At 41.5% G+C, this 23,715-nt stretch overlaps 2 protein-coding genes across 2 annotated transcripts in view; both read left to right on the plus strand.

The window, feature by feature from the left end:
- Positions 1-1,690: 1,690 nt before the first annotated feature.
- The window catches only part of ROR2 (receptor tyrosine kinase like orphan receptor 2), a 238,616-nt gene continuing 216,591 nt past the window's right edge, over positions 1,691-23,715 (plus strand). Inside the window, exon 1 of the mRNA XM_073344892.2 lies at positions 1,691-2,217. Coding sequence (XP_073200993.1) covers positions 2,109-2,217 — 109 coding nt within the window. The 5' untranslated portion in view covers positions 1,691-2,108. The remainder of the gene's footprint in view (positions 2,218-23,715) is intronic.
- LOC140911725 (histone H3.3C-like) lies at positions 8,850-12,486 on the plus strand. Its single transcript, XM_073345341.1, is given in 3 exon segments — positions 8,850-8,892; positions 12,088-12,247; positions 12,249-12,486. Coding segments are annotated over 3 exon segments (441 nt in total).

A 23,715-nucleotide genomic window follows, 5' to 3' on the forward strand; every position in this document is an offset into this window, starting at 1 on the left:
GGCCCCAATTCAAGAAAGCATCCCTGTTCAGAAAAGTGCCTAACTGCTTTCATGAATCAAGGCCTCTTTGCCTAATGATGATCTGGTGTTAGCATTAACTAAGCAATAACCAGAGAGGAAATTATGACTATTCCAGTCTCTTTCCTTTTTCATTATGAGGTGCCACAGAAATCTTCAGTTTGGGACTGGAAAACTTAGAGGAAAGAAACTGGCCACAAAGACATAAAGGACTATGTTGCTGTGTTTGTCTTTGTTTATGGTAAGTAGAACATTTTGGACAAAATAATATTTTTTGAAAGAAATGTACATTCAAGGCCTGATTCTGAGAGGCACTGAAATCAATGCGAGTTGTGTGGGCTGAGCACTACTCAGCATCAGGCTATTACACACAATACCTATAACAAAGAATAATAATATTTGTAAGATCTTATATATTTATAGCCTCAATTATTTGATGAGATTTCAACATTCCAACTTTTATTTATTCCAACAAATCAAATACATATCTAGAAATACTATTTCAGTTGCAAATAATATATCAGGCCTCTAGATTTTATATCATGGAATGAACAAGTCCCTACTCTGTTTTCTGCATTATCATTAGGGAATGATTTCTTCATATTGAAGACCTCTTTGTATGTGCAAAATAAAGAAATTTCAGAAAGCAAAAAAAAAAAAGTTTAAATTGTGCTCAAAATATTTAGCACTAACTGTAATAAATTACGGTTTGTGTCTTGCAGCTTTAAGAGAACAAATCCTGCCCCTCATGGGTAAAATTCGACGATTTATTTTTAACATTTCAACTAAAGAGTATCCACTGTGCTTTCAAGGCGGGATCACGTTCTCGGGGTACTCTCATCTTCTCATGTATCAGGTTTCAGAGTAACAGCCGTGTTAGTCTGTATTCCCAAAAAGAAAAGGAGGACTTGTGGCACCTTAGAGACTAACCAATTTGTTTGAGCATAAGCTTTCGTGAGCTACAGCTCACTTCATCGGATGTCCATGCATCCGATGAAGTGAGCTGTAGCTCACGAAAGCTCATGCTCAAACAAATTGGTTAGTCTCTAAGGTGCCCCAAGTCCTCCTTTTCTTCTCATGTGCGTTACAGCGCTAATGAGGCTTGACGTTTCCTTGGAAAGAGTAATGGTTTGTGATCACTTGACAGGGGCTGGAAGTGAAAAAGCTGCTCTTTCTTCTGCTAGGGAAAGGGAGGCAAGTCCCATCAAGCGGTGTATTGTTTCTTCCCTCACGTTTTCCTTTTCAAACCCTTTTTTGGTATCTTGAAGAATACTGGAGCTTTTCCCTACGGGACGCGCTTGTTGCATGGCCTAAATGTGCCTAGTCCTCTGCAAATATTATATTGCCCACTTAATTCATTCCTTAATGCGGCCTCTTTTCCCCTAACAGCCCTTACCTCGGGCTCAGCTCTCCCAGCAGCGACTGTTTTGTTACCTGAAAACGGGAGTAAATTGCCAAACGCAGACTCCTGGCCGGTTCGCGGCAGAGCCGGAGATCGGACTGCACCTGAGCCAGCCGCCCCTGAACTGAGCAGGAAAAGCCCCTCCCGAGGGTCCGGCTCTCCTCCCCCTCCTGGCATTTGCTGGGTTGCCAGCAGAGGGGGCAGCAGCGCAGGGCTTTCCCGTCCCCTCGGCGCCGCGCGTGAGCCGCGGGCTGTGCACGCCCCCCGTCCCCTGTGTGAGACTCTCCCCAGTGACGCTGGGATGCCGGAGGCGGCGGCGAGGCTCGCTGCTCGCTTAGTCCGGGGCGGCCCGTTACAGTGAGCGCTGGCTGGAGCCCGGGCGCCCCCGCCCCCGCCTGCTGGGCACTGGGCCGCCGCTGGAGGGACCGCGAGCCGGAGCAGACGCGAGCTGCGCGGCGCTGAAGCGAGGAGGTGAAATCCCCCCAGCCCCGGGCTGTCACCGGGCGCAGCGAGCTCCGGGCAGCGCCTCCGCTTCCAGCCGCGGCGTGGAAAAGCCCCGGCCGCCTCTGCGAGGGGGCAGCGGCCGCGGGGACCGGAGCGGCTGAACCACAAAGGGCTCTTTGTGCGGCGGCCGGGCGCCCGCCTCCCTCGCAGGCGAAGCAGAACCGGAGGGAGCCCCGCGGGCAGCATGGTCCGCACCCGGGCGGTCAGGGGGGCACCAGCGCAGCGGCGGGGCGCGGCGAGCTCCCTGCTCGCCCTGCTGGCGGCTTCCTCGCTCCTGCTCCTCTATGCGGCAGGTAAGAGGCTCTGGGACACCCTTACAGGGCTGGTGGGGGCGGGGGGGAAGGGCTTTTTCAACCGTGGGTGCCCCCCCCCCCCGCTGGTTGGGCTCGGTCGTTATTCGCTGGCTGCCCGCCTTGCCCACCCGGCCGGAGGGAGGATGCTACTTTTTTGTGGTGGGGGGGTGTTCTTGGTTGAAGACTAGCTGTGCAAAGCCTGCCCGCCTTCCTTCCGAGCCGGGGCTGGCGGAGCCCGTTTGTTTGTTGTTGTCTTCGGGGGCCCAATAGAAACCTGATGTTACATTTTGTGCAGGACAGGCCCGGAGCTGGGGCGGGGGGAGGTGACTGCTGAGAAAAAGCTTTTGAAGCTTCCCCTTCCCGTGATCCATCACCGTCTCTTCTTCCTCACCCCCAGCTGCTCCTGCAGCTGAGCCGCTTAATGGGTTTCAGCCATGGGTGCCCCGGCCTGAAGTTTGTTGGTTTTTTGAGGGGAGGGGGGGCAGCAAAGAAGGGGAGGGGGGACGTTTGTTGCAGTCAGAGGCCCTGATGGGGAGCTCAGGGTGGGTCCTCCCCCCCCCATCGAGCGCTATAATAATGTGTTGTTACTTGGGCTGTTGAGTGTTGCCAGAGTCACGATGGGGGTGGGGATTAAGGTTGAATGCGGGGGGGGGGAAGCACCGGTGCTTGGCATTGATGGAGGCTTAATTGAGTCTCTTTTTGTGTGTGTGTGTGTTGTGGAGGGTCCCGTTTCCTGTGTGTACCCTCCGCAGAGAGCCGAGGGGGCAGCCCTGCGGATCAGGAAGCGTCCGGACTCGGTTCACCAAGCACTGCGATTGTTTGGAGAGCTAAATAAACTGGCCCTATTAACATCTGACCTCGCACCGTGGCGGACTGGCTGCGGCTGCTGAAACGTTGCCAGTTTGTCCGGCATCTCCCTGGTCCAACAACGCCAGGATTTATAGCGAGCTCTGGGAGCCTGTGGGGCGGGAGAGCTGCTCTGGTGTAAGCGTTACAGTGTCTGTAAGAGAAGCTCCATCCATGGACTGCGTGTTTTATGCCCAGCTAAGCTGTGTGGCCCTCCCCTTGAAGCAGGCAGGGAGAGGGTTAACGTTTCCTTTCCCCTAGGTTGTGGAGTGGGAACGGGTGATGGGAGCTGCTGCTGGGTTCAGTCCGACACTCTTTGATCTCTCTCAGAACCGTTCTCTGGAAAAGTGCCCCCCCCCCAGCTGATAAACTTTGCTCCCTAAACCCCTTCCCGGAGGCGTTTTGCCCAGTGATCCTGGGGAGGAGATGACACCGAGTCGTCATGTGCATTTCAGGTTTGTAACCGGTCCGTCTTGGGTCAACTTTAGGACGGAATGGTTTGGCTGATAACTAGTGACTCTTCATTACTTTTTAAGAGGCTTTAACTTAATTGCCCTGACGTGCATGAGGAACCCGACGATGTCTGTAAGGAATAACAGTGATGCTGCAGATTGGAGGGGATTTGTTAATCAGTTGCATGTTTGAAAGGGTTTTTCTTTCCTTTGTTGGTTTCGTAATCCATTTACCTCTCCCCGGGAGGTGACAGATGTCTATATTTCCTGTTGGTCAGCTCTGGGCTCCTCGGTCGTGCCATTTGCTGCATTAGCATTGAGGGAGGGGGGGAGGCACGAGAAAGCTGGAGGGTTTTGGGGGAGGCGGTGGGGTAGGAGGGGAGCATCACCTCAGAGACTTGGGGTCAGTTCCCGTTGCCCGTCTTTTCTTGAGGCTTTTATTGCTCCCTTTGAAGGGCCTGGGGGCAGCGCTAGCAGATTGCAGCGCCCTGCACTGCTGCCCTGGCTTCCCTGCAGGGAACTTCAGCCACAGCTTCGGTGTACATCGGAGCCGAAATTTCACAAGCAGCAAGCCCCTAGCGGTGCGGGGTGTGAGCCGGGGGGCAGACGTTCAGTGGGTGCCTTTAAAAGCCTTCCAAAGTCTGGGCTGTGGAGATGGCGATCTTTCGGTGTATGCTGTCGTTCCAGCTCGAATGCCAGATACCATCCCCCTCCCCCACCATTTTCTTCCAATTTCTCAAAACAGATGGATCTGTTTTTAGGGACCAACATGAAGGACTTGCACAGGATTTCCAGAAAGTTTTACTCTACCCTTCTCTGCAAGACAGGACGCCTCCCTCCCCTTTCAACAAAGAGTCTCTAGGCAAAGTCCTAAACTGCCTTATATGCTTAGTTTGATTTTGGTGAGATGATTTCTGTACTCTTGAAAAACTCTTGAGGGCTTCGGCAGTGAAATCATAGATGAATGGCATCGTAACTAAACAATATAATCCAAACATTTGGCTGCCTGTTACACAAATCTGCATATTCATTGATTATCTGACATTCCCGACTCACTCCTTCCCTTCATGTGCTGGCAGAAGAAACCTCCCCTCCCCCTCCCTTGCGGATGTCTTTGATGGGTGACCCCTTAAGTATGATTCGCAGGGTGTAGTCACACAACGTTTGCTAGTGACACAGCTCTGCATAATTGACTGCAAAAACAAAGACATGCCAAACAGTTCTCTGCATCTCCTGTGAGCAGCAGTTGTCTCTACTGGGAATTAGTAGGGGAATGTCTTTTTGGTGGGGACAAAAGCACTGAGTGGAAGACAAAATATTCTAAGGAAACCCAGTTGGGTGATATAAACTGTGCATGCACAATCTTAATTTTGTTGTTGTCTGAGATTCTATTGACAATACTAGTTTTATTTCTGTAGTTGCCTTTGTAGGCAATATGTCTTGGTTGTGCTGGAATGATCCTAAAAATAGAATAAAAAAATGCAATTAAAAAAATGTTGGAAGATTTTTTTCCTCTATTTATTTTTCCTAGAGCTAGGTTGGCTGAAACGTACATTGATCTGAAAATATTAGCATGCATGTGGTAGAACGCCTATTATTATACAGAATTCGTATCTGCATCCAATCCTCAGAATCTGCAGATTTGCAGGGCTCTAAAAATGTTGTTTTTTTAATGTTAGGTGCAAGACCTGCACATTTTAATGACCCTATATCAACCATTTATGTACCTTAGAAAGGATGCAGGACATTGGTGCAAGATTTTTTTCCTGTTAATAAAATTCCTACTTGTAGAGAAATCAAAACTGAAATGTGTTATGATTTTACGAATACTGCACTTTATAAAATTGTAGATGCTACTAATGAAGAGAACACATTTCTTTGAGTACGGTATTAAAGTTATTATAGTGCAGATTACATCTAAATGCCTTTAAATATATTACTAGATGTAGTAAAAACCTTGAATTTCTAAAGTTGCATTGGATTTATCTACCAACCCGTTCCTTCCCCTTTGACTTTAATAAATGGGATTTAGCCAGAGACTTCCCATGGAAGTCAATATAGATTATTTGGCTAATTCCCATGCAGCTGTGAAAATGGAGGAATCTTAATACAGTTAGTAATACATTTCACTAAGCTTTTTTCCACATACAAGACACAAATCTTTTTTGTTATAATTACAATGCCAGTTGTATAGCAATTCAGTTTGTCTTTGAGTCAAAAGGTAAATGAAATTTCCACTGAAACTTTTTTTCCCTGGAGTGTCTTGATTTTGTTAATAGCAATTCCATCACAAATGCTTTTCTCCATAATCTCTTTTCTGCTGTAAATAGCACAGAAATGCAACTTCGTGGGGAGAAAAAGGCAGATTAACAGGCTGGGTGAATTAATCCTATTTAGTGAGCTTTCAGTTGTTTGCAGGAAAGCTGATCTCTTTTTAAATTCACTGAACTTTTGGGCAAGGTGTTAATAGTACTGAGTATTGTCATTTGTATGGAAATGTACTTGTTCATTAATTATGAAACTAGCAGCTTTAGCAACAAATACTGGTTGGAATGAAATTAAAAAGGAAAGGGTCTTGTTGCAAGACTATTGAATCTCCATTGATAATTATATGAGTTCTAAATAAAGATTTGTTAGTGTCTTTCTCAGACTGTATCTTCAGAGAACCTCTATTGTCAAGTGAAATGTTGTATTCAGTTAAAATGATAGCTAGATGCATTTAGCTTCTGTATATATTGGAAACAACTTCGCAGTCAGTAGTCAAGTTCTTTTTTTCAGAGTCCCCTTTTCATAGTTCGTACATTGTCTGCCCAGCAGTCGTGTCAAATAAAGCGAACCACCTTTGTTATGCATCAGCTCAGTATGTTTATAGAAGTGCGGTGTGGTGTTTCTCTTAACAGGGAAGAAATGCTGCTTACAATATTTCATTTAGTTTGTAATGTTCTTGTAACTAGGCTCCCTGTGTGAAGGATGGCTTGCTATTTAGGCTTGTTTATTCTCTCTGGAGCTGTTGCTTTGTAAAGGAAGTTGTCACTAGGGTCAGCATGTCTGGAAAGTAGGCAAGTGCTCAAGTCTTCTAATCCAGTGACTACAAAGTAGTTAAAGCTTCAAAGAAAAGGAACAACAGGATTTTGCTGCACTGACAGAAGATGCATTGTTTGTTAATCCTGTTTTTTATTGTTACTAATACTGCAGGCTCCTGCAGCATAGTTATTTGGGACAAATAACAATTTAACTTAAATGATTCTTTCTTCTAAAGATGTGAATAGTTTGAAGTAAAATGTCCCTTACCAATTTACTTCTGTACAAGCCTTTTGAGCTGTTGGCTCAATATTAGTTCTGTTGCAAAAAGCATTCTAGAAAATAGTTCTCTTCAATGATGTTTCTGTTTCAAAATGAAATCGAAACAGTTTGGACAGATACAATTAGCTTATTCATTATCTGCACAAAAGTCAATAAGCTGATCATATCTATCAATTCCTAGTACATTTTTTCTGTTTCTTATAGTTTGCCGATTTGGAAATTATGAATCCAAGAAGGGGAAACAAACTTTCACTTTTGTGTTGTGAGTACAAACTGTGTTTTGGTACCCAGCTTATTTTTAGAACTGTTACAAGTGGCCAAGAGAGAACAATGTAAGCGATTCTTGAAAACTTTAAAAGGTAAATTAAAGGCCCAAAATTTAGGAATTGACAGCTTGATTCAGAGCATTCAGTGGTTCATGTAGCCTAGTATCCCCTCTCTGACATCACAGGAAGGTGCAGGAAACTCTGTAGTGGACAGTTATGGAATAACTGCCCATAGAGAGAGATTCTTTCTTATCCCAGGTGAGTTTCTGTCTCTTCTAAAAAGTTTTATTCTGTCTAATATAACTGTGGAGGTTCTCATACATATAAATGTCTACTGCCGCATGTAAATGAATACCACTAAATTTTTAGGTGTGATATGTTGTGGACTTGAGTTCCACAGGTCAATTATAGATTGTGTAAAAAACATTTCCTCTTATTTTTAAATCTATTTCCTTATTGAAATTAGTGTCCCCTTGTTCTTGTATTAGGAAAGGCTAAACAGGTGCAACTGGTTTACTTTCTCTATACCATTCACTATGTTTGTCTCCTCTCTAAACTAAGTCGTTGCAATCTTTTTCATATTCTGTGTGGAAATCCTTCCATTTCACTAATCATTCTGGCCAATGGTGTTTAGACTCCTTTTGCTTTCATATCTTTTTTGAGATGGGGTCACCTCCAGACCTATAGATAATATTCCAAGTGAGAGCGAGCCATTGGTTTATATAACGGTATTATAATATTTTCATTATTTTCTATCCCATTCTTTATACATACCCGTGTTTTGTTGCCTTTGTTTTTAATTGAGCTATCTACAGCAAGGTTCAGCTCTTTTTCCTAGTAGTTACAGTTAATGTAGAACCTAGCAGCAATTGATTCCAATTGACTCATACTGGGTATTCTAGTTCTAGAGGGGAGGGCCAGTGCACATAATTATTAGAAATAGATTACACCATGCCTGCCTGTAAAGGACATTGATTTAACCATTGTCTTATTCTGTATTAAATGCAGACTGCAAAAAGTAAAGTAGCATTCTGAATCCCTTTAGGCATTATATTATTCTCTTTCCCTGATATGGTCATATTTTGCATTACATATGATGTGAGGTTTTTACCACATAGGTGACCACTTCAATATTATCAAGGTCATACTGCGTTGCCAAGGAGTTGCTTTTGCGTTATTTTGGTTTGCTAGGGGATCCTAATTTTTTGAGTTGATATGCTTTCCATGCCTTAAAATCCTTGGACTAAATCCACAAAGCATTTAGATGTCTGTTGTTATTTTAGGTGCCTAAGTTCAATAGTTAGATGCTCAGATTCTGCCTGAACCTGTTGGTGCCAAAATTCCCATGGTGCCTGAGTTTCTGCCAATAGGCATGCATACAGCTGCTTAAATCCTGATGCCCAATGCCTATCTTATGCCTTAAGCCCCAGTGGGAGTCCCAGACTAGGTTCAGAGCACACCTACCAGATCAGGCCCTGCATAAAACACAACCAGAGGAGGTGGCATCACATGTCCTCCCAAGTCATTAGAATACTTTCCCACAATGCAGGAAAACCTGGGTTCAGATCCCCATTCTGCCTGATTTGGATCAGGTACTTGAATCCAGGTCTTCCACTTCTTAGCTGACTGTCCTATAGAGTATTTTGCAGCAGAGCTCTCTCCTATTGAAGCAGTTCTACTTTGTACAAAATAATGAAATATTCTGGGGGTGGGAGGGAATAGAGACAGCATCTATATTCCAGTATTTAGGAAACTCTCCTAGGACATGGGAGAGTCAGGTTCAAGTCCTTGCCCCAATGAAAATTCAGGTATTTTAAACAAAGTGAGAAAGTTTCAACAGGAGATTCCATTAGAGTGGTGGCAGGGCACCTGAAGTTGGACATTGCAGTGCTGAGCCTAAGTCCATTTGTGTCCACGGACCGAGTCCTTTGGGCTTGCCTGTTACTAGATTTGGTATTACCCAATCATCAATTAAGGTTATATTCTTTGAAACCAGCCACTGAAAGATATTACCAGTTGTAATCAATTATACAGACATTCAATAAACAGGCGGTCAATGAAAGTACTGATGACAAACAAGGTCTTAAGGACCTAAAAAAGCGCTCCATGTAAGCTTTTCTCTCTCACCAACAGGGTTTTGTGGTTTTTTTTTTTTTTTGCATTCCTGTGGTATATGGCACATGATTTGCCAGCTGGGATCATCTGGGCATATCTCATCTAATCAGTTCACTGCCATTGCACAAACTTTTGGGCATTGGTGGCATTGGGCCACTCCTGTTCTCTGCCTGTAGCACACAGTTAAGTCCCCTGGGGACTGAAATGTTTTAGTCTAACTAAAGTCTTTGTGGCTTAATATAAAGTACCTGGATAAAATTTCATGTCCTGCAACATAGTGGAAGTCAGACTAGATGACTTAGTGGTCTTAATATTAATCAGTGTTATTCTCTCCTATTGGAAAAAACTCACTGAGAAACCTGGGGGGACCTATGAACCTCACTGAACTTAGATTTCTGGCTTCCAATTGCTCTGACTGCTACAAACTACTTCTTCGAATATCTATAGCCTAAACATTTCTTCCATCACTTTAGGTCACTGCTCCTTGTTCTGTTTAAAATTGTTTTAGGCGGTTCATTAACAGCTCATCTGGTAAGTATTATTTCAGGATGAAGAGGCTTCTTTAACTGATTTTCCTTGCTTTTGCCAGCTTAATGCCTTAATGTTCTTTTTCTATACTTTTGTGTATTTAACTAGAATGACTTTACTTTGTTGTATGAAGAAAAGATAAATTCAGTCATGGTTCTGCTACAAGTTAGTCTTCACACTCAATTAATTCAAACTAACTTTTCAACACAACATACGTAACTGTCCAACTGAATTGTAAACTGAACTTTACAATGTTAAAATAAAATATTATCCTTATAGATCATACAATATAGCATTTTTGTTTAGAGTGATTGGAGTACCATGTAACCTAGAGTAAAAGATATTAAATTTTTAAACTCACATTTTTTCCCCAGGAAAAACAGTTACAAGTGTAATTGCATAGAGATATCAATATTGTTTGTACTAGCCAAATACATTTCTTCTCTTAAATTTTATTATAAAGAAAAATAAATTTCTATCACAACATAAACTACAGCCTAGGACATTTAAATAAGGTTACTATATGGGGAGAATCTCAGAAAATTATTTTGCTGACTCACCTGACAGCCAGACCAGGTGGGTTTCATTAGCACCAACTCAGATATAGAAAAGGGATTGAGTGCTTTTCAGAGGATTAGGGAGCCAGGGACAAAGAAAGAGAGGTTCAGAAGAGAGAACTTTAGGAACAATCTAACTCCAGAAAAAGCTTAGGCTAAGGTTCATATTTTCTTGTTTTAAGTTAACAATAAAGACACATGTGAGGAAAGGGGTAAATATAGACCAAGACCTTTTGTATTATGTATATACTTGGTAGCAAGATGGGAACAGCATCTGTTTACATATATCTGCATCTGTAAGACATTAATCTATTAATAATTCAACATATGCACACACCAGAGCTATGCATATCCACACATTAAAATGATCAACCATAAAGAAGTATGCAAACAAAAGAGAGACAGTGTGAACTCTCCCTTTGTTCTTCAACTCTCTCTCATCCCTGAAAATGCTTCAGTAATACAATAATATGTCCACAAAATGTATAAAGCAACATTAATCCAAATCAGAGTATCAAAGAATCCTACTGTCTGAAATAAGGTAACATAATACTGCACATCAGGACTTGGGTCAAATATCTAGAATTTCTTCATCTATACTGTTTAGTATATGAAATAAAGAGTTTGACTTTATTTGCTAAGAAATTTTAAGAATTGATGAAAGTTAATGCACGTGGAAATACCGTTTCCTTATTATTATGTCTGTTAGACTAGTTTTTCCATGATCAATACAAATTCTGCCTTGCTGCATTTTTAAACTAGATACTTCCTTCCTCTTCCAGCCATCAACACTTGCACATCTGGCTGCCACCAGTAAATTGTTTCATTAATTTGTTTTTCTAAAATATATACTTTCTCATTTGGGACATGCAAATATAATATCGGTGGCTCAAGAGGAAGGTCATGACTTGTAATCTCTTTAAGATGTATAACTGTTTGCTTCTAAAATTTTACTACCTTTGGGCATTCCCACCAAATATGTAGAGAATTTCCTGCATCACCCCCCAACACCTATTAGACTTTCTCTCCTGTAAATTTAGTCTAGTTGGCATGAGATCCAAGAGTACACAATTTTAAAATAATTTACCCTTATGGTAGTTCTGTGTCTGTGAAAGGATATGCCAACCAGAAGTTCCCTTTTTATTTTCTGATATGGCCCTATCAGTAGTATTTTCAGTACTTTAATAAATGTGCATTTCCCAACTAAGATCCAGAGAATTCCATAAAATACACTTCTAGAATTTCTCCTCTAGAATTTCTTTTTTAAAAATGTTTTAAATTTGTAATTTCCCAACATTATTCTTCCATTTGAGCTGTAAGGTAATTTTGATTCATTGAGAGGTTAAGAAAGATCAGTTTCTCTTGTCTGTATCCCTGTACCTTAAAAATCTTCCAGTGGACTGTCATCAAAGGGAAAAAAAAAATTTTTTTTTCAACCAAATGGATGGTGGATTTAATATCTCTAGTCCCTTTAATTGTTTATATTGAAGGGTCACTTATTTATACTCAAGAGACATTTGCTTTAGGCTATTTCTACACTACCATCTTAAGTCGACCTATGCTGGGTGCACTTACAGCCACCACATTAATTACTGCGGTGCCTGATGTCATCACTACCCTCCTTCTGTTGGTAGTATGCATCCTTACCAGGAGTGCTTCCACCAACTGAAGAGGGGCAGTATGGGGGACTGAGAGCCCAGCTGGGAGCTGTGGCCATGGCTAGAGGTAGCAGCAAACAGCAGGGAGCTGCAGGGAGTGCTGCTGTTTTTGCTGGGCTATAGAGAGGTTGGTAGTGCGCTGCAGTGAGGCTGGCCCGTACCAAGCAGACCGCTTGTAAATCTACCAGCAGCAAAACGCCCTGCAAGCAGCTCGCCACTAAGGCTGCCCTGAAAAGTGCCCCCACCACAGGTGGGGTGAAGAAGCCCTATTGCTACTGCCCCAGCACCATGGCCCTGCGGGAAATTCACCAAGCTGCTGATCTGCAAGCTGCCCTTCCAGCGCCTGGTACGGGAGGTTGCCCAGGACTTCAAGACTGATCTGCGCTTCCAGAGCTCAGCCGTCATGGCCCTGCGGGAGACGAGCAAGGCCTATCTGGTGGGGCTCTTCGAGGACACCAACCTGTGCACCATCTATGCCAAAAGAGTCACCATCATGCCCAAGGACATCCAGCTGGTGTGCCACATCTGCGGGGAGAGAGCCTAGAGCACCCACTCGGAGCCCACCGGCTCCCAAAACAAGCCTCTCCTCATGGAGCTAAAATAGTGGCCCCTCCCTGCAGCAGCTCTTTGCCACTCCATGTCTAGGTGTAGCTAACACTTGGGAGCTGCATGGAGGGGTTGCTTAGGGTACGGGGGGCATGTCTGGGGTGCGTGACTCAAGCTGTTGGGGGAGATGAATCTTTAAATTGTTCCCCCAGCTCTCAGTAGGCCAGTTGTCTTTGGCAGAAGCCCCTAGCCCCACCACCCTGCTGCATGGTAGAAACCCCAAGCTCCCCCCTTCTCCCAGTCTGGTAGGTGCGGGAGAGGGGAGCTCCATGAACTGCACTTTAACTGTAAAAGAGCCGCATGTGGTTTGCGAGCCATAGTTTCGCCACCCATGTTTTAGTATGTTGGCATATCAGGGGAGTTACGTCAGCAGGAGAAGCATTTCAGTGTGTACACCTCCACTGTTTTGTCAACAAAACTGTGTAGTGTAGACAAGGCCTTAGATGCTCTACAGGTTACAAGTAATAATCTCTTATCTGTGTGGTTCTAATTTATAACCTCTCTTACTAACAAAACTTGAGAACTTGAATTGGGACTTTCAAATAAATTTTAGAATAAAATTCACATACTCTCTTTTATCTTGTACCTAAAACAACCTAAAAGAGAGATAATATTTTTGCATATGCCGTATATTTTCTAATTGCTTGGGCTTGATTTTATTACAGACCTTTTCAGGATATTCTCACCGCTGATTGCCACTTAGGATTCAAATGTCCGCAAATCTTATGCTCCTGAGCTCCATCCATAATGTCCATATAGGACATCATTGGCCTCCAAGTGTCCTGTCTGGAGGCAAACTTCTAGGTAATTGTTGGTTAAAGAGAAATGCTCAAAAGCACCACTTCTTTTACCAGAATGAGGAAGGTAATGAACCTCAAAAACCACTTGGATTGTAAACTCCAGCAAATGCTGCTTAGCTCAGTTTTAGGACCTACATCCTAAGCCTTGCATCATAGTAGGTAAAAATGAATGAACATTTTTAAACTGAATGTGTCAGGTAGGAGAGTCTTCTGCCATAATTATTTTTATGACATAAAAATGATATATGGACTAGAGATAAAAATTATGTGCTACTGGGATCTCATGCCAACTAGAGGAAGTTTATACCTTCCTACTAAAACATTAACTATATTTAAAATAAAAAAATAAAGTATAGTTGGAATATATATTAGGATAAAACTGAATTCAAAGTATCAAGGAAGAAGGTGTGTCTATTCATAATTACCCCATAAGTATTAGGACAGTGTGTTGAAAGAAGTGATGTAGACCATACATCATTTTGAAGAGATGTTTTAAAATAAAGCTGAAGAAAAAAAATCTTTTGACAAGCCAAAAACATACTAACCTTGTGGGGAATACCTTTACTGGGGAACAGGAAATAAAGACATCACCTAGAGTACCCTGGGAACCCTGATAGTTGAAGTTGACACTATTTGGGACCTTGAAAATTTAAAATATTCTCTGGTTACTGTGGTGGCTAATAGCAAATTCTCTTCTCTTGGACCAAAATCCCTTGCATAGGGATAGGTGATCTGGCTTGGGTAAAATTACAAGCTTGAACAGGATCTGAACCAAACCTATTTGAGGATAACTTTGCTATTTTAATTTTTTTAATAACTGCACTTCCTAGTTCTGGCTGGAAGTAATTTAATGCTGCAAGGGTGAATAATCTTGAAGTATTTCCAGCCAGACCAGAAGCAGTACTAGATGTCTTGAAAGACTGTGTCTGTTCTTGTGAGAATTGTAACCCAGTTTTGCAGACTCAGTTGGTTTGGACATTAATATGTGAATTTTTGGGTACTTTATCCAGCTTTTAGAACCTTCTGAGGCTCCTCTCTCATTTGCCTTGTCCTGTTTTTGTCAGCATAGTGCTGTAGAAGACTTACTGAATCTCTTTAAATCCTGATACTTTAAGTATATCAAACTAGCTAGAGTTTCATGATTTATTTTTGAAAATTTTAGGGCATATAGATTAGACATTTTTACAAAATCTTCTAACATAATGAAGATTATAAAGAAATGAGGTGTGATCATAATATTACTAAAACATTTTAATAGGTGCCCATAGGGGCATCAAACAGAAGGATTCTGGGAATCATTCACAAAGTTAGGAATGGGATACTTAAATGAACAATTTTATGGAATGGGGAATCTAGTAATTGCTGTTGCAGACAGTGTGCATGGGTTAAATGTTAGATGAAAAATGTCTTACAAATGTTCTGTCTATTCTAGATAATTGTTTCTGATCATGTCATTTTTTGAAGAAAACTTGCACATCTCATTGAGGTGATATGTTAAATCTACCTCAAAAGTAGGCAATGGATTTGCCATACAGAAATTATTTTGAACGTGGTCTTACTAAGCAAGGACCAGACTCCCCTGGCCCTTGTGTAGGGGGAGGAAGCGAAAGTTCCAGGACTGATTCTTTCCTATGACATTGTACCCCATCCAATGGCAAGGAACAATTCTGAGAACTTCAGAGAGTTCAGGTACTACATGTATTCCCTGTGCACTCCTGGAGGTCCAGATTACTCTGGAGGAGTACCATCTATTGAAATGAATGGGGTAGTTCATATCTCAGAGCTATGATTTTAGGCTCTCTGCAATCTCAGTAAAGCATCTTTACATCTGTTATACCTGATTAACAATCTGAGGTGGTGGTTGTTGGTTTATTTCATTTTTTTTTTGCAACGGTAACAGCTAAAGTTTTAAAGAAAGAAGGGGGGGGGGCGAAAGAGGTGAAAGCTGAGGCTCTGGAGAAGAATTGAGGTCTGTCTGCACCCCTAGCCCCACTAGTCATTTGTGCACTACTCTCTCACTGTTGAGGGATGTCACCCACACTTTAGGCAACATGGATATACAGTACAGACCCATTTACGCGCGAATCCACTTAACATGCGGTAGCGCCATGCCTCCCAGTGTTACCTGTTTAACACGCAAGACTTGTTAACACACGGTACAGGAACTTGCTATGTAGCGCTACGGATTTGCTCACTGATGTAGAAATCGACAGGAAGTGCGGAGCAGAAACGTGTTATCTTAATAATATCGGTAAAGACGTATCACGTATGCTTAGTCATTGTCACGCTGGAGAGATATATATTATATAGTAGTTATGTAGTAATATACGTATATACTACATTAGAAAATTTTAACTGTAGGCCTAATATAATAGCAGGGGGCAAGCGTCAGCATTCCTATGCTGTAGAAGAAAAGCTAGCTGCAATAGATCGAGTAAATAGCAGAGAAACCCAGGCCAAAGTCCCAAAAGATATTGGGATTGCCGAATCTACTCTCCGAGGATTGCTAAAAACAAATCTAAACTGAATGGCTTTGTACAAAATATTCATTCTGCCACGGGGTTTAAGCGAAAAAGTGTGCACTATTCAGCAAAACCCACAATAGACAAAGTCATGCGCACGTGGTTTGCTCAGGAAAGCTGAAAGGAATGCTGCGAAGTGGGCCAATTCTTCTAACCTATGCGACGAAATTTGGAAATTTAATGGGGGATGAATCATTCCAAGCCAGCAAGTGGTTGATAAGTAGTTTTAAAAAGTGTCATGGCATAGTAGGTATCGATTTCTGCAGAAAGCCGATGAATCCGCTGCAAGTGTGTTTCCCACTGAGTTAAAATCTATTTTACAAAATTAAGACTACCACAAAGAACAACTTTATAATTGTGATGAAACAGCTTTATTTGCAAAACTGCTACTTGATAAGACTTTAGCTTTTCATTACGAGACACAGAAAATAGCTGGATTTAAAAAGATAAAAGATCGTGTGACTCTTCTTTTCTGTAGTAGTAAGATGGGCAGCCATAAGCTTGCCCCTCTTCTCATTGGCTGCTTTCATAACCCTTGCCGCTTTAATCACCTCAATAGAGCCAAACTGCCAGTAATATATGCTAACTGCAAAAATGCTTGGATGATGAGACACATTTTCGATGACTGGTTCCACAACAGCTTTGTTCCAGCTGTTCATAAGCATCTGCGGTCGAAGAAACTTGAAGCCAAAGCACTTTTGCTACTTGACAATTATCGAGCCCATCCTCCAGCCAAATCATTGGCATCAAGTGATGGAAAAAGTCGAGTGCTGTACCTACCATCACACAACATCAAAAATTCAACTTTATACGAGGGCATTATTCAGAATTTTAAAAACAATTATCGACGGGAGCTGATTTCGGCGATCGTGTCATGCACATCTTCAGGCATTTCCGAATTCCTGAAACAGGTAAACATGAGGGAAATTATTTATTTAGTTAAAAAAGCTTAAATCAGTTAAATTGGGATGGAGTAAACAAAAGTCCATTGAAAACTGCTGGATGAAGGCTCTTGGTGATGCCTTTTCTGTCAAAGACAGCTCAGACTCGGGAAAACTCCAGCGGTGGCACTGCTCCAGAGCCAGATTTCGAATGATTTTCCGAAGAAGACGTTCTACAAACACACACGCAGACAAAAGAGGATAAAGGTAAACTTCCCTTTCAAATGATAAAAGATTTTAGTTTGGATACGTCACTGGAATCATTACCGAGTGGGTGGAGATGGATGAAGATTGCCTGACTTCAGAATTTCTGTCCGAGGAAGAAATATTAACGGGCTGAGAGGCTACGTTGGACCACAAAAGTGATGGCGAGGACGTTGTTGAAAAGGTCAAAATTTTGCCCCCAGAAGCCCTTAGTGCTGTAGAAACTGTTGTAAGATTTATGGAGGAGCAAAATGCGGAAAATATCGAAATCATTCATCTACGGCAAATGACAGACTTCATAAGAAAGAGCAGAAAAAACCTGCGTTTTTTTCTAAGTGAATCAGAGACACTTTTTTCAGCGTGGCCTTCTTAACCCGCAGTCCGTTAACACGCGGTTGTGGCGGCTTGACTCCTGACATCCGTGCGTAAACGGGTCTGTACTGTACAGACTTTGCAGGCTGAATGCTCCCACTGTGTGCCAGAGAGATATAGGAGGGATTGTTCCTCCTTAGGACCAATCTCTCCCTCAGCTCCCCTTGGGATGACTTGGCTCCACACTATAGCTCAGTGCAAGCCAGGAGCCAAGTATCTGCATAGTTCGGAACATACAACTTCTTCTTCATCATAGTAAACTTGAATCTTCAGACTAATTTAAATAAATATTTAAGCTTAGAACTAAAGCCAATTAATACTATAAAAATATGCATTTCATAAATGTTTGCCATGTATCATGCATTTTCTCCTTCCCTGTCCATCTCCTTTAACCCCCATCTTTGTATGTTTTGTTTCTTCATTCTAACTTCTCCCTTCTCTTTACATATTTTCTGTTTCCACCCGATTAGGTATGTTGTTCTCTGCCCACACTCAATTTCATTCTGGCCCTTTTCTCCCAATCTCCTAAAACTCTAGATTCTTAATTTGCCTTAGTCAACAGGTATAGCACTGTCAGTACATGCATCTCCACCAGTGTGGGCCCTACTCTAAGGATTAGAAGAGAGTGGAGTTTGTGTCCAGATCTTGGTCTACCTGCCACTTACAGTGGTGGCTCTTATGATGGGCAGGTACCTCAAGTCACTGAACAGCTGTCAGATGGTTACATTTGAATCAGTGATGAGAGATGAGTTCCTCCATTTTATTTTGAGAGTTACAATGCTACAGTAAAAATAATGGGCTTGGCTTTTAACCATTTGAGAGACGTCAACATTCTTTTTTTCTGTGAATTAATACTGTTGGTTACAGAAAAGTGGAAATTGTGAAATCCTTTCTCCTTTTAGTACATATAACATATGCATTCTGTTCGAGTTTCTTCATACTTTTCTCCCAGTGACTTTTATCTATGAACTAGCAAGGCCGCTCTCTTTGGTAATTCTGAGTCAGTTAGGTCAGATTTGGGCTTTTCTGTGGAGGGATTGCCAAGTTATACTGAAATGTGTGGTGGTTTTGTAATTTGGATGAATGTCCAAAATAGACTAAGACTTGAGACTACCAAATGTCTTTAATTTAAAAACATAATTTGGACTGGAACCATAGGTCCCGGGGTAAAAGACCAGAGCTTTCAGTTTTACTACTTAGTTATCATTCCTCCCTCCATAGGGGATTTTTTTTTTTTCGCTGTGCAAGGGCTACAGTTTACATTGCCTCTTTAACAAAAATGAGTTCAGATGATTTAATGTTCTGTTTTGTGATGAAGTATCCTGCCTAGGTCATAGTTTAGCTGTTAACAAGATATTTATGAAGTGGTAAAATTCCTCTACTCTGTGGTGAATTTAGTCTCTGGAGTAGGGCAAAAAGTTGGCTGCTTAGCAAATAAAATAAATACACTTTCAAATTATATGTTAAAATTAAATGCAATAGTTTTAATCTTTTAGAACCACTTAAATCAGTTAAATTTCTGGAAACTGCTCAGAACTATTGTAAGCTGATCTTTGCCATAGGAAAGGCTGAAACCATTTCAGTTAGATGAGTAGTGCACAAGGCTGTCCCAGGGAGCAAAGTTTCTGATTTACAGAACAATTTAAATTCATACCTTTATGCTGTATATAAACTCTGAAATGTATTTGAAAATAAAGACCCATTCTTGAGCTCCTTTCTCTGACAAAGCTCCCATTGACTGACTTACATGAGTTTTGCCTAATAATGGACCTGAAATGTTGACTTACAATTAGCATTTCTGATCGACTGCTAGTGGTGGTAGGTTTTTTTTTTGTGTTTTTGGTTGTTGGTGGTGAAGTGACATTTGTGATACCAGCAGTATGTTTTTTTTTATCTTTGTCTAGTTACTGTAGTTGTTTTGTATTGTGGTAGTACATAAGGCCTAGTTAGAAATAGGGGTCTCATTGTGCTAGGCATTGTATCCACCCGTAATGGAAAGATGGTCTCCTCCTCAGAAAGTTTGTTCTCTGTAAATTAGTGGGAGGTTTTTTGACTTGCCAGCAAAATTATTGAAAATTAATCTTGGTTTGAATTTCAATTGCATCCATGAACCAGCAGTGGTTTCTCTAAATATTGTTCATATCTATGAATGGCCTGTAGAAGCTTTTTGCAAACTTTCCTCTCCCTTTTTGTATATTGGCAAACTTTGTGAGACTGCTATTCTATGATATATTGAATATTGAGTAGTGTTTATTGTAATTCATCATGTGGGGGAACTTGCACAGTATTTCACCTTTGTCATTAATTAGCTGGGCATATCAAATGTGCCTTTTGAGTGTCAGCTCAGCAGAAGTGATTCTTGATTGGTTTCTCTGAGAGAGGCTGCAAGTTAGCTGAGTTCCAGTTTAGGTGGAAAAAACTATTTTTTTTTTTTGTAGTCTCTGTTTCTGTCTGACTCTGGCAGGTAGTGGCTTTCTGTAGTGCAGTTCCTCCAGTTACTGGGAAATAGCTCAATTTTATTTTATATTTTGGCTCACTTAATTAAAGGTTAGACTTAAAAGGGGAAATTTGTTTCCCTGAGACGAAGTTCTGTTTTTGCAATAGGGATGAGATCTTATTCAATTTCCAGCTTCAGTGAACCAGCAAAGTGGTGAGAATGGCCCTGAAGCTAAACCTTGCTTGTAGATTCTGATTATGGGGAAGAAAGATCTGACCATGGGGAGGAAAGTGCATTTGTTTGAACATGGACCTTTTTCAAACTTCAGGACCCAGGAATCATTTCTGACAGAAATTTGTCCCGGATTCTCCCCCTCCCTCCATTGAACTGAACTTGAAAGACATGACTCCATAAACATGTTTTGAGTTCATATTTTGCCTGTAAACTACTTATCACCTATAGTTAATATCTCATAGATCTGGTCCTGCATGATTAGTGCCACAAATAATGTAGCTTTGCCCAGGGTTGGATTAAGGTTATGAGGGGCTAATGGGAGGGAAGGGCCTAAGTATGAATTACATATTGCAAAAAAATATGAAGTCATCAAACATACGTATTATTTATGTAAAATTAACAAGTTTATTCTACTCTCACTAAACTCAGATCTTCAACCAAACACATTTTTTCCCTTGCTTTAACTGTGGCAAAGTCATGAATGATGTCATTGTAATTCAAAGACCTGACGATTTTCATTCTCAGTGCTCAAAAGGGACAAAGCACTGAGATGCTCTTGATTCATGGTGTATCGGAGGGCATTTTTGACCCTTGTTAGAAGAGAGAAGGAACGTTCTTCACTACAGTTAGTGATCATTAGTGACACACACAGCCATAATGCAGTTACAACATTTGGGAAACATTATATCATATTGGATTCAGTGGTAACTCGGTACATCCAAATAGATTTGCTTTCATCATTTTTCTCTCTATATATCTGAGAGTGATGTGAATTCAACAAACTGAAGAAATTCTTTAGTAAAATCTACTGGGAGATCATCTGGGTACTTCTGACACAGACATTTAATACCTTCACTGACTTTGGAACTTGAAATGTGAGGTGAAAAATTTGTCAGCACACGAACAGTTTTGTCAATATTTTCATAAGCTCAATTCGATGGTCTAGTGAACTCTTCAGTTTGTCGATGATTGTGATGAAGGTAACTCGAAGGCCTCCTTGTCACTGAGTGAGTGGGCAGTTGCATTGTCGCATGTCTTTTGTCTTTTGCGGCATTTGGTTACATCAACTGGTTGATGCGGTTTGGATTTGTCCAAGAATTGTACAATTTTTTTCTCTGCATCAACACAACAATCCACAGCAGACTGGTCAACAAGGGTGAGTGAGTGAGTGAGCAGCACGTGGTATGTAATCAACCAAAGCATTGTGCTCTTTTATCTTTGCCTGCATCCCTGAATATTTGCCACTCATATTACTTGCATTGTCATAGCTTTGGACATGACAAAGTCTGATGTCAATCCCATTTTCGGTGAGGAAATTTAGTAGGTATGAGGCAAGTTTCTCCCCTGTGTGGCTGGTGATGTTTATGAAGGTCCTGAAACGTTCAACTGGTCTGCTGGGTAGCACGTTACGCAAGATGACAGTCAGCTGATCTATATACGACACCGCCGGTGTTGAGGCAATGGACACTGAAAAATATCCCACATCTTTGATCTCATCTACAATGGCTGATAGTGTCGTCTTTGCCAGCAGTGCAATGAATTAATCACAAGTAGTCTTTGATAGATATGATGTATAGCCTGTTCCATGATTTGCATGATCATTGATGTATTGAGCTAAGAAAGGGTCAAATTTAGCGATTAGCTCTAGAACGCCAAGGTAATTGCCATTGGGTTTCGATCCAACAGTCTCATATGAGCCACGGAATGGCAGACCATGCTTAGCAAGAAAAACTATGGTTTCAACTATGCATATGAGGATATTCTTCCAATAAACATGAGCTTCCAAAAACTGGTTTTCCAGTTGGGTATCAATTCTGCCACTAACTCTTTTGGGCATGATAGCTGCTAACTGACAACGTACACTGCTCACTCATTGCTTGATTGGTAATGTATGCAGTATTCTTCCAATCACTGAAGCCTTCACTGAATATTCCCCACATTTTGGTATCAGAAAAGAGGAAGCAATAAAAACAGAATACTTCCTTCTTAGAAGGCGAATAGATTGGCAATCGAGAATGGCTCATCTGTTAGGCTTCACATATTCAAACATTGATTTGGTCAGATAACGATTCTGATTGGTGTACTCTCACTTTGTCAGTGGAAAGTCAGCATCTAGATTCTGGCACTTCTGTGGGCCTTTCTCAGTCCAATATGAAATGAGATCTTGAAGTCATGTCCTGCTTGCCTGGATCGTTGGAGGAGGATATTTTTGTATTACTATCACTGGGAAAGTCTTCAGAGGAGTGGGGTGAGACTGCAGCTAGAGAAGTCACAGGAGGCTGCTCCAGATGTAGGTGAAGCAGGATCACTTGGGCTGGTATTCTCCTGGCCGCCTTCACCACCAGACTTAGTAGGAGGAAAAAACGTTAGGAGAGAAGGAGTACCTTTCAGCACTACATCTTGTCTTTGCTGTCTTTCTTTGGCCTCCTTCAATTTCTGCCAGTCTCCTTTTTTCAACATGGCTTCTATTGTCCAGTGTAGGCCTACTATGTACAAAGTTCAATATTGCTTGGGCCCACAAACACTTGCTTAGTCTATGAAGACAAAATCACAACCACTATGAATTGAATTCACAATCTTGATGGATTAATTTGTACAAAGCAATATCTAATTAGAGAGAAAATTTCCGATGGCCCTGCTATCATCACTCAGCTGTTACTTCAGTATGGAATGGAGGGCCTACAGTAGGGCCTAAAAATAAGAGAGCCTAAGGCTAAGCCTTATTAGCCTATGGGTTAATTCAGCCCTGGCTTTGCCAGTGGCATACCAAACTCTGAAGGGTAGGTATATATTTTTGTTTGGAAAATAATGATCTCTAATTGAACAACAGTACAGGAATTAGTCCTTCCTGTGCATACGTCCCTCAGTTATTTCTTTCAACCTGTCAAATATACAGCTGCTGGGACTGATCCTGTGCAGGGCAGTGAATTTACGCATCCCATGTTAAATGGAGCCATTTATGTAAGTATTCTCTGTGTGTCTAGCCATAGCAGATGGTAAAACCTTACCCTCTGCATACTATTGATGCCTAAAGGCCCCCCAGTTCTGCTCTATCACATGCAGTATGGAAGGCCAATATCTCTGCCAGACATTTCCACACACACACTCCCTAGTGGTAAAGGCTACTCATTAGATATTAAAGTAGTGGTAATCTAATTCAACAGATGAAGTGCAAGGAGTTAATTAAATCACAGACGCTCTGTTTTTGTTTGATCTAAGCACCACAGGTTTTCTCAAAACCACTTTGTTGCGAATATAGTGCTAATCCTAGGAAAAGTGCACTGAGATAATTTTTCCTCCTCTTTGTTAAATATGATAACAAATTTTCCCATTTGTGTTAAACCAGGTTATTTCAGTGAAAGTATAGTACTTTATTGAATCCATAACAAAGTATGGAAAGGACTATACAGAGACAATATTGCTTTATAAAATTGGAACTGAAAAGTTTACCTGCTGAGACTTGAATCCAGGTTTCTGTGTTGCTTCTCCAACAGTTAATGAGTAACCCCTAAAACACAGCAGGGAGTTACATCCCTTACACAGCTTTAGATGCTTGAGATATTGTGAGTTGGCAAGTAAATAATAATACTTTGGATTTGGGGGTTGGTTAAGTAACAGGTGTTACTTAAATTCAAAGATCTCCTAGAATTTTACAAC

The sequence above is a fragment of the Lepidochelys kempii genome, chromosome 5 (genome assembly GCF_965140285.1).
Source record: "Lepidochelys kempii isolate rLepKem1 chromosome 5, rLepKem1.hap1, whole genome shotgun sequence".
Taxonomy (NCBI): Eukaryota; Metazoa; Chordata; order Testudines; family Cheloniidae; genus Lepidochelys; species Lepidochelys kempii.